Below are 12,510 nucleotides of genomic sequence, written 5' to 3' on the forward strand. Positions count from 1 at the left end.
TATATTAAAAATTATTGGAATTGAAGGAATTTAATTGCCTCTGCTGGTACAATAAAATTATTGTTAACTCTGTGAATCACGTTGATATAAATATTTCTATTTTCATGATTATTTAATATTATTGACCTATAGTGAGTGTCATAGTCGGCTATCTCGTCTTTACCTCTTCGAGATTAGGCTTGATACTTACTGGGTACACGTTGTTTTCGTACTCATACTGCACTTACTGCACATTTTATTGTGCAGGTACATATATGTATAGCGGCCTTGTTGGCGCAGATGTGTGGTTAATAATTGTGGGGATATAGGTGAGCTGCATTCTATATTACGATCCACAACTAATAGAGTCTCCTTTAGAGTTATTATATTTTCTTGTCTAATTTGTATTCTAGACCGATGCTGTATTTTATTTTAATTCCCTAGTAAATGCTCATGCACTTGTGACACTGGGTTTTGGGATGATTATGGGTTGCATTGTATTGAAATTTTTTAAAGATATTAGTACGTATTTGGTAAATGTCATCTTCTGCTATTTAATTGAGGGGAACAACTATGACTTCAAAAATATTAAAATGAGAATTTATTTAGTATTTATTGTTAGCTTGTCTGACAGCGGTGTCCGACGTCATCACGACCTATAGGTGAAATTGGGTCGTGACAAGTTAGATCCAACCTAAACCTTCAAAAATTAACAGACACATATTATCTTCTTTAATAATTTTTTTTCAAGCTCAACAAAGTCCAATAATGATGCTTTTCAATTTTCTCCAACCAAATTAATTAAAATCATTAATTGTGTGCTCATAATTTATTAGAAGGAAAAGAAAGAAAGAAAGAAAGAAAGAGAGAGGAGGATGAATTTGAGCCTGTTCTAGTAGCACTGCGGAATAAAAGAATTCAAAGACAAAATTATCTTCTTCTAACACAATTTGATCGTTCTATTAAATTTTACTGCATAAGAATTGCCTACTAGAGGGAGACGGGGAAGAGAAGAGAGAAACATAATTGTCTTTAAGGGTTTTTACTACTTGCTGTACGGTGGGCGGAAGATGTTCGATGAAATGCCAATTTGTGAGGTACTGGAACCTTTTGACGAATTAGCTTCCGTCTCTGAAAATCTAGTTCAAATTGAGAAGCACTGGGGTGGTTCACATTTCACAACTTCTCCTGCAGAGGGTAAAGTGGCAATTCAAGTGTTTCATCTGCTTGTAGAGAATATCAGAAGCACAAGAAAAGGCTGCTTGAGCTAGGATTACAAAGAGTTGCTGGAGCATTAGTAGACACTGAATCTCAAAATGTGAAGTTAAAGGATGAATTGTCACTCACAAAAGAGACTGCTTCCTGCAGAGGCGGACCCGTAATTTTTATGCGAAGGGGCACAATATTCTACTTTCTAGTGTTCATGGTGCCAAGTGATTTAAATTAACAATTTTCAAGGTATATTCATATATGTATACAAGATTTCTGCCGATACTTACAGGTCCGGTGACCCCTCACTATAACACATAGGTCCGCCTCTGGCTACATGAGACTGTCAAGGAATTTGGAGAGCTTGTAGAAATTGCAAAAGCAGATTGTAGAAAAAAAAAATTGATGACACTGAGCTTAATGCATTGCAGAAGGCATTTCAAGCTCAAGAATCGAATACTGAGGAGCATGTAAATTTTAAGGAGGCATTCGATAAACTTATCCTCAAATTTGAATGCTCAAAGAAGAAGATGGAAGAGCTTGAGCAAGAGCTTCTGACTTCTGCAGGTGAGGACCGGAAATTGCCCAAACAAAACAAAAAAAAAACGAATATCTAGACAAGTGGAGTATATAATATGATAGGCCAGATCTCATAACAAGGGACATATATATAGTATTCACAATGGATTACAAAGACTAAGAAAAGAATTAGCATTAAACAGACTTTAATTCAGAAGTCAATGAATTGTATTTAATAATGGAATTATCAATCTGTATTTGATTCTTCTTTCTACTGGTGGCCTTGTAAGTTGTCTTTAGCCAATTACTTCAACTTCTCTCACATATATTTTCTGAATCCCAGGTACTTTCTTGGCCATTCTTCACCTATTTCTCAAACAAACAAGAGCTGATAACAGCTTAATCTTGGTTGCTGAACTTTAAGCGGTCAAAAGGTATGTTTATTCTAACAAAGGTTTTTATTTGACTTTATTGATTATTTAAGCACAATATATGATGGGTGAGGCTCAGCTAAATCATATACTTATGAGTTATAGAATTAGGAGCTTGATGAAGTATACTAGCTTGTTAACACTTGCAGCGTAAATCAACAACAGATCTTGATCTCTTGATAGAAATAGAAGCAACAAATACTGAATACAATAAATCTAGCTGTTCTTGAAAAGTCATGGTAAATGAGCAGGACTAGGGAAGAAATATATGACGGGTTTTGTTTCTGAATATTTGGGTGTTATATTTTCTTCTTTATCTTATAAGTTCCTTCTTAAAAAATTAACAGCTGTTATGTGTAATTAAGATTGGCATTTCTGGTTAGAAACTAATTGCATAGAAAGTTACTATTCTTCAAAATAATTGCTAATTACACAACATTCGATGTTTGACCTAGATCGATAGTTAAGGAACAAAAAACTGAATGTGTATATTTTTTCTAATATATAACACTACTCCAATTAGGCTGCCTACATCACACCCGCCCTTCCGCGAACCCTACATGAACCGAGATGCTTTGTTCATCGGGCTGCCGTTTTATATAACACTACTACAAGGTGAAAATCTTGTGTTAAAATATTAAAAAAATTAGCAAAAACCCTATGCAATCAACTTGACAACAAGCTTTACAAATTTTGGGCTCAGGCTGAAGTACAGTACTGCTATTTCTATTTTGGTAATTGGGCTGAGAGTACTATGGTCAATCAACTTTTTTTTTTTGAGATGTCTGGCTATATCTGCAGTAAACTGTTTCCTGGTATATGCTTATGCTTCTTCCTTCAGTTTCTACTTCTTTCACTTCTTTCTCCATATAAAGGTTTATGCACTTTATATACATCAGGTCTTGAGAACTTGAGAGGAAGGGAAGGAGAAGCTACTTTGACTCGAGCAGTGAAGATTACATAAATGGAAAGAGGAAAAGAAAAAGACGGAGAAGGAGAGAAAGGGGAAGCAAGCAACTCATTGGTATGTCATACAATAGTTATTGTATTAAAACTAATATATTAAATTGGATGATTATCCAAATAATCTTCATCACAATATAATGTTATTCATATCAATTGGGAATTGTTGTTTAGAAGTTCATAATCTGATAATGGCATCTTTTTTGGTAGAATATTTATTACTTGCTAAGGCATAAAAATATTTATTAGGTGAACATCCGGACTAAGTAACACATTTTAGAATATTAACATCGCGATAATAGATTTAATTAAAAAAATTCTTACTCAGATGTAGTAAGTAGTAGTAATAAATAAGCATACCACTATCTAACAATAATGTTAAAAATCATTGTAAGACGAAATCAGTAATCTTCCTGTCACGACCCAAAACCACTTGACCGGCACCAGACACACTGCCCGATCCGAGCGAACCAAACCATATGATGTACCCAAACAATATGCATGAAAACCAATTTAACTGCGGAGGCTCTTTGAAAATCATACACATTTTCAAGTTAAATGATAAAATATTTTTCCAATTCAAAATCACACATGACGCCTTTCATGATAATAATGGGATCAAATGCAATAAATATCTTTTTACATATGTCGTGTACCATCCCGTTATTACAACTCATCACAACTATTTATGGACCCTCTATACCAAGAATAGAACTCAATATTTGGGCCAATGTCTGACTAGCATAAAATAAAAAGACAACATGATAGCTACCACGAAATAGGAGTGGTGCCTCACCATATATTTTGGGAAGAAAGTCATCCTAGCCATGTCTGCATGCTACATATCATATCCCTAATTCTGAAACATGTAAAGTAAGTGGAGCCCCGAAGAGGGGCCCCTGAGGGCTGAGTACACCACCACGGTACTCAATAAGTGTCATAGACTCTCACTAACTCAAGTTCCTAGGACAAGATTTTACAAAAACTATGCAACCAATATTTGATATAAAGTGATAAACAATAATATAAATCATGCTCTTTATCATTTCAAATGAAAAGACAAGTGAAGTATAAACCATGATATAAATTCTTAAAACATTTATATCAATCCAAGATTTTTAATAAAATCATACAAAACCATTTCACCTTCATTAATTCATCGAAATCACTTTCGGCTCCTTAGGCATAAACATAAGAAAGTATTCTTTATCTTTCACTGGGAGTACTATACCAACACCGACATAATAAACAACTACTAGGTGATCGACCTAGCAACAAGTATTTGACCCTACTTGTCTGGGCGGCTTCCCGTAGTGCCGTACGAGTTGACTTAACCTTATTACTTTAAGTAATGATCATTTGCCCTCTCAATGGGGGACTTTATCCTACAAACCTCGGCTTAGCCTTGGAATACGTCCATACACCGGCACGTGTAGTTTCATGGTAACGAACTTAATATTCGAACCAATCTCGGTCGTCTCTACTAGTAACTCCCAAAACATTTGAATATCAAAAATAGATTCATAGCCTAATAGCCTCGAAAGATTTGTTTTATCAAATCATGATTTTCATAGTCAATCCAAACCATTTTGAACAAAATCAAATGAATAACCATTTTCATGTCAATGCCTTTAGCAATTTAACATCAATTTTTTAAAGATACAACAAGTGCTACTCCATTTTTTAAATTTCAAAACACATACTTTTTCATGAAACGTATCCTTATCACTCAAATAGTTTATACTCTTATCAACACATAAGTTTTAATAAAACTTATAAAATTTTTCTTAGGTATCATCTTGCAAACAAGTTTTGAAAATAAGACTTTTATATAAAATCACATCACACTTCAAAACTAACAAACTTAGAAACACATGGTGACATCCTTCCGCTTGTCCCTACAAGTATAGATGCACATTTATAAATAATAACACGTATTAACTCAAAACATGACTTTAGAGAGATTCCTTCAAGAAGAGCAAGTCATAATCAACTTACCTCAAATTTCAAGCTCCAAAAATACTACAAATGCTCCAATTGATTAAAATGCTCAAATATCACACACAATTCAATATCTACCATTAGATATCCCAACTACATCAAAACAAATATGAAAAGATTTATAAATATCCATTTAGGCTTCACAATTCGGCAACGAGACTTCAACCATCCCAAATTGGATGGTTCACCCATTAGCTTATTCAATTCCATTCTTATCATTTAATATTCATTGGGAGTCATTAATGATACTACGTTAATTACCCAATATCATCAAGTCACTATTCATTGTCTTCTCCAACAAAACTCTAGGTTCAAAAAAACCCATTTCAAGAACTAGTGTTGTATTTTACCCAAATGGTGATTCCCAATTCAATTCGTTCATCATTACATTATCAAGTCTGTTGGAATCATCTAAGTTGCTCGGATTCGGGTGCGGGTATCCGATACGGGGACGGATCCGAGTATTGGATTCAGCAAAATCTAAATTTTAAGATTCGAGAGTGCGGATTCGGATATGGATATGGGTGCGGGGATTCAGGTAATAAAAATTAGAGCTATAAAAAGATTGTAAATTTTGAGAGATATTCTGTGAAAAACTTACATGAATATTGTACAATTCAATCTTTCATTCTCCAAGATGGACATTATTCTTTCGTTGTTTTAAATCTGTTTTATTTTTGATTTTGAGAAATCAAAATCTCAATTTTTCTCCCAAATTTGTCGATGGACTCCGGTCAAAGTGTCCGAAGTCAGTTGACCGTATCCAGGACGTATCCCGTTCCCGTACCGTCCCGTATCCGGATGGGGACGACACCAAAATCGAAGAATCCGCACAACTTAGGAAATCATTAGAAACTCAAAACAATTCCAATTATATCAATTCATCACTATACATCTTCTTTTTTACTCAAAATGGCATTCTCAAGACCCACCCTTAGGGTTCATACAATATCTCATTACAACGTCAAATAAAACTCATAAACATGTTACCCATACTCCAATATATCATATATCTGAAGTTCAAGTGAAAGGACTATCTCTTGGTGGAAGAATCTCACTTTTCCTCTTTTTGGTGTCACGACCCAAAATCCAACTAGTCGTGATGGCACCTAACCCAACCCGCTAGGTAAGCCAATTAACCACTAACCAATTCCAATAACAATTAATAAAGCAATTAAGTAAAGAAATATCTGAATCTGATACATTTTTCAAGAACTGGTAGTATAAATCATGAGCTTCTAAGAATAGAATATACAAAGCTGGTATGAAGTAAATACATCATCTGTTTGAAAAGTACATAAACCGAGTTTTATGAAGCTAAGGCTACCATAAACACGAGGCAGCTACAACCGGAACGCAGGTATATCTTCAGATCCAGCTCCCAACGAACACAGCAACATCAGCAGCCAACATCTACACGCAAGATATAGAAGTGTAGTATGAGTACAACCGACCCCATGTACTCAATAAATAACAAACCTAACTTTAGGTTGAAAGTAGTGACGAGCTTGTACCAAGGTCAGAGTTCAACTGCCATAACAACATAAATCAAGTAATACAAAAAGTAACTCAGAGATAAAATGCTCAGCTTAAATCATGATTTCTTAAAATAATTCTGCCTTTCAAGTACATCAGTGTAAACCCAAATCGTTTACCGAAGTTGCCAAAAATATGAGTAAGTTGGAAAACAGTAATTTTCCCAAAAATCCTTTCAATAATAAATAAGATGTTTCATTTTCATTCCAGATGACCAGTGTAAAACAAGTGCATCACTATGCCCATATGTCAATATGTGTGAGAAATCATGAATGACGTGATATCGTACAACACGAGAAAAATACATCTCTATGCCTGTATGTCATGTGTGCATGTCAATGCAATGTATCTCAGAGATGAACTCATGTACTCACACTCTCAGAGTACTCAATCTTACTTTCTCACACACTCCACTCATCATGCTCAATCACTCGGTACTATATATGGCCAATCCGGCCCAGGGAAGATCCATCCCGGAATATACACATCAACTGATCATCATTCACTCAGTACCGAGTAGGGCCAATCCAGCTCGTGGAGAAGATCCATCTCCAGGTATATAATGCTTCGGACAAGATCCATGCTCAGGGAAGATCCATCCCTCAATAATATCAACCGCGCTCACTGGGGCATGTGCAGACTCCGGAGGAGCTCCTTCAGCCCAAGCGCTATCATAAATCAGTATAACCACTGCGGCGTGCAGCCCGATCTCATAAATGTCACTCATAATCAGGCACTCGGCCTCACTCAGTCATCAATCTCTCCAGTCTCTCTCTCACGGGCTCACAGTGTCATGATACTAGCCCGAAAATAATAATATGATGCATCAATAAATAACAACAGAGACTGAGATATGATATGCATATGAATGCGTATGACTGAGTATGTAATGCAATGAAAGCAGATAACTCAACAACAGAAATGACCTCGGTGGGTCCCAACAGAATAGGCATGTAGCCTAGACATGGCTTCTAATATGAATCACAGCTCGATAACTCTAGTACGTAGAGATTTCATGATTACAGATAAGTTCAGGTAACTACACAGTACCACAGAAATAACGGAGTCACAGTTCACACGGTGCACGCCCACAAGCCCGTCACCTAGCATGTGCGTCACCTCAACACCAAACACATAACACGTATATTTAGGGTTCATACCCTCAGCTCCAAGATTAGAAGAGTTACTTACCTCGAACAAGACGAATCCAATGTCGAGCAAGCTAAACAATGCTCAAGAAATTCCATTCTGCGCGTATCAACTCCCGAACGGCTCGAATCTAGACAAAATTAATTGATTCAGTCCACACAAATTATAGGAATTAATTCCATATCAAAATACTAATGTTTCCCACAAAATCCGAAATTACACCCAAAATCGCTCGTGGAGCCCACGTCTCGGAATCCGACGAAACTCACAAATCCGATAACCCATCCAATTACAAGTTCAACCATACTAATTTTACTCAATTCCGTCTCCAAATCGATGTTCAAAACTCAAAAATTCATATTATGAAACTGTAGGCCAACACCCCCAATTTCCTCTTTAAATTCATCAACCAATTGCTAAAAATGAAGATAGATTCATGAAATATAATCACAAGGGAGTCAAGAACACTTACCCCAAGTTGTGTGAAAACATTCCTCTCCAAAATCGCCCAAACCGAGCTCCAAGATCCGAAAATGGGTGAAAAATCACGAAACCCCGAATTTAAGCTTCTGCCCCAGCGACTTCAGTATCTGCGGACAAGAGGTCGCACCTGCGACCCTCGCTTATGCGGAAAAATGCGCGCATTTGCGAGCGAGGCCGCTTTTGCGATGGCCATTGTCGCATCTGCGGTGCCCGCTTCTGCGCACGTGAACCGCATCTGCGGTTGCGCAGGTGCGTCCAAGCACCCGCATCTGCGGTCCTCACGCCCAGCTCCCTTCACGCTTTTGCGATGGCATTGCCGCTTTTGCAGCTCCGCACCTGCGCCCAACACTCCGCAGGTGCGGTCACACCAGAACCAGAAAAATTCCAGCCTTAGCCAAAACTTCCAAAATGCTCCAAACCTCGTCCGAAACTCACCCGAGTCTTTCGGACCCCGTCCAAATATACCGACAAGTTCCATAACATAACTCGGACCTACGCTAGGTCTCAAATTATATCAAACAACATCAAAATCACAAATCATACTCCAATTCAAGCCTAATGAACTTTGAAAATTCAACTTCCATAACCGATGCCGAAACCTATCAAATCACGTCCGATTGACCTTAAATTTTGCATACAAGTCACATTTCACATTAAGGACCTATTCCAATTTCCAGAATCGGATTCTGACTCCGATATCAAAAAGTCAACCCCTCGGTCAAACTTTCCAAAAATTCAACTTTCGCCATTTCAAGCCTAATTCCACTACGGACTTTCAAATAACTTTCCGGACACGCTCCTAAATCCAGAAACACCATACGAAGCTATTGGAATCATCAGAATTCAAATCCGAGGTCGTTTACACATAAATCGACATGCGGTCGACTTTTCCCAACTTAAGCTTTCCATTATGAGACTAAGTGTCTCAATTCATTCCGAAATCTCTCCGGACCCGAACTAACTAATCCGATAGGTCATAGTACAGCTATAAAGCATAAATAGAGCAGTAAATGGGGAAACGAGGCTGTAATACTCAAAATGACCGGCCGGGTCGTTACATTCTCCCCCACTTAAAAATACGTTCGTCCTCGAACGTATGTTTAAGTGGGGGAGAATGTAATGACCCGGTCGGTCATTTTGAGTATTACAGCCGAACGTGCCAAGAGTTGTTTCCAAGCCATCAAATCACTATTTCATCTTACCACACACGTACCCGGGGGTGATCCCACGACACCCTATTCCATATAGGCCCGATAACACAACATAACAAATATCATTAATTTAATCTTGGCCCAAAAACCTTGGAATTCAATTTTTCAACATTCAGAATTTCTTTTCAAGACACGAATCTCACATCTACACACTACACACTGTATGAGTCCGAACAAGCTGTATCAAGCCATAACCGTAATCCTAGACATAATCACATAACATACTAAACAACTCGCATGCTCGCAACACCATTCCCGATCACAGTAACTACTCCAACTAACCCGGTACTGGTATTAAACCCCATATCAAATAAAACCTCGTTCCAAAACCTTCGTACACTCCTGATAATGAAAGAAACACGCAAAAATCTCATGACCCCTTATTAGATCAACAAGTCATAGAGCTCTCTCGCCCCAACTAGAACCATAATCACTTCTAAGCCGAATTTCAATATTGTCCTCCCGAATATACCGTAATCGAACCTGGTAGTACCCATTCTAGGTCCAATGACCTTATATTATTAAACACAACTATCCCACATATATGCCACACTCATATAACTCAGAGCCACAAACCGTGCCATCCGTGCACCAATACGCAACAATTCAAATGTACTCAGTCATGGAAAAATGATTCAAATAAGAGAACTGCCCCACAAGATTAACAAATACCGCCACAACGAAATGCTGAAAATCCATCACACACCGTAGAACCATCACACGATTCTAACAAAAGGTTTATACCTTAATATAACTCCGCTGCAATGCGTGACCCCATCCAAACGCTGGTCCATATTATATACCTCGAGCCACCCTGCTCAAAATCAATAACCACGGAGAAGCAAATGACACAATGCCATACAAAACATGAAAGAACATAACCAATACGCAATCGATCATGCAGTACCCAAATACTCATCTCGCCCGAATTTCGCCATAAGGCCCCCAATAGAACCGTTCCATATGTACATATAACCAATGAATCACAACTGTTTGTAGCATAGAATAGTAACTCACTGATCATTTCAGAACACGAATAAGTCCAACACCAACCGAATGGCACATTCTTCGACAATAGCAGTAGGGAGCCAACCAATCTGACTCGGTGTAGAATACACATCCTAATTGGGCCTACCAATGGACCCCCAAATCAACTCTGGTCACCCACAAATAGATAAATAACCCTCCGAAAATCCACAACGACTGAGTCATAATACATACTATTATCTGGATAGCTTCGGCCACGACTTCACAGTCCGTAACCATGAAACAATCTGCTCCTGACAACTCCCATTCTCCAAATCCATAGAACACACGAATCACCATTTTTGATTCCATCTCCACAGCCCGAATGTCTAACACATCTCTCATACACGATCATCCCACGAGGAATACTTCTCCCATTCTTTCGTGCCACATAACAACATCTTAAAATCAGTAGTCGATCAACCAGGAGAGTGCCGCAATACCTATGAAATATCCATAATTCAAAACATATTGCGCCTTCTGAAATGTACACTCTACTCACTCAATACCCAATAGTTATAGCATTCATCTAAACATCGAAAACCGTCCACGCCCTCTAAGAATTTATGACCTCCCCTTCAAAACTAAACCGTGACCTTGCACATGCAAACCTTAATCCCACACAACACACTGCATCTATCATGCCATCATATGAAAAATACGAGAACCTTATAATCATTCTGAGTCACAAGCAGAATACATATCCGATCAGCCAAAAGCCTTCCATTTAATCCCATCCGGTAGAAAATCACAATACTCAACATGCTTCTCAGGCCGGTAGGAAATATCCATCCCAAACCGTGGTAGAAATCCTCGAGAATGACTTGGAATCCATTTGCACATAATCAAGCCATCAGAACTGAATCTCTCTAACTCAACCAAGCCACGCAGGTCGCCAAACCCAAGAGTATTGCCACAAGGCACCTGTAGAAAACCCCCACATCATTAGCACCCAAAGAACCGATCATATTCATTACAATACTGATCCAACCTACTACCAAGTTGTCCTATATCTCCGAGTCCCTTCCGAATTTGTCTTCATATTGATACTTCTCCTTGCTATCACACCACAATCTTTAACCACAACTCACCCCACGAATCCTAGCATAGAACCACTACGCCCTAAGGCCCATACGCCGCTGAATTCTCTCTTAATTATCCCAAAAGCACCACAACCGAGGTATCCACTCTGAAAGACCTTATGTAAATTTAAAATTGTCTCCCTTTCCTTTCTTATACTGAAATGTAGAATCCATAGTCATACAAAATTGCCGCAAGTCCCGACACCATCCAATGTAAATAACTGATTCTAGCGATATACGAATTTGAAAAATTTTCAATTGGCACTTATACATTTTTGAATACATTAGCACCTTCTCGAGAGTCACCCATTTTGCTCAAATATGAAAATTGCACCGCCCAAACGGGCTGAAAGACTTGTGCCCCATTAGCACAACAACACTCAAAGAGGTAATCCTGCCTTAACACCACCGATCAAATTCATTCTCTGTGCGCACTGCATCATTCACTAATAATAACTCACTCATCCCATGACTTTCATATACTCATAAAGCGCAATATAACCCGTATTCAGGAATTTCAGTACTCGAGTCATCCTCGATCTCAACCTCTGCAAGTCATAACTAATCCACAAGTATGCCTCAGACCAAAACTAAAACTTAACATATAACCATGAATTGAGTTGTCAATAGCAGGCTCCCCCACTTGGCTCAAAGCCATAAATTAAAACACTCGATAACTGACAATACCCATACTTTATTACTGCCATAATACTGCAGTCAGTACAACGAAAATTCTTCTCAAGCTCATACAACGCCAACCATAAAAATACCTCAATCGTACCTAGACTCGCATTCTTTCTCTTAACACTCAAGTCAACTTTCTCAACCAGATTCAAATTCAAACCTCAACACATACGCCCCGCTGTAGATTACTCCACAGGAGATAATCCACCTGCTTAATCTCAAATTGGCATCTTGCTA

The 12,510-nt window shown here is 38.1% G+C and overlaps 1 protein-coding gene across 3 annotated transcripts in view; it reads left to right on the plus strand.

Moving 5' to 3' along the window:
• The first annotated feature begins 728 nt into the window (after positions 1–728).
• The window catches only part of LOC104110857 (putative late blight resistance protein homolog R1A-3), an 89,740-nt gene continuing 77,958 nt past the window's right edge, over positions 729–12,510 (plus strand). The window contains exons 1-3 of one of the 3 annotated variants that reach the window (XM_070202027.1): positions 729–1,755; positions 2,051–2,141; positions 3,038–3,162. In XM_070202027.1, coding sequence (XP_070058128.1) covers positions 3,103–3,162 — 60 coding nt within the window. In that variant the 5' untranslated portion in view covers positions 729–1,755; positions 2,051–2,141; positions 3,038–3,102. Of the gene's footprint in view, positions 1,756–1,876; positions 2,142–3,037; positions 3,163–12,510 lie in introns of those variants that run through there. The other 2 variants (XM_009620411.3, XM_018775851.3) reach the window with 2 other exon arrangements.

Source organism: Nicotiana tomentosiformis, chromosome 5 (assembly GCF_000390325.3).
Source record: "Nicotiana tomentosiformis chromosome 5, ASM39032v3, whole genome shotgun sequence".
In the NCBI taxonomy this organism is placed as follows: domain Eukaryota; kingdom Viridiplantae; phylum Streptophyta; class Magnoliopsida; order Solanales; family Solanaceae; genus Nicotiana; species Nicotiana tomentosiformis.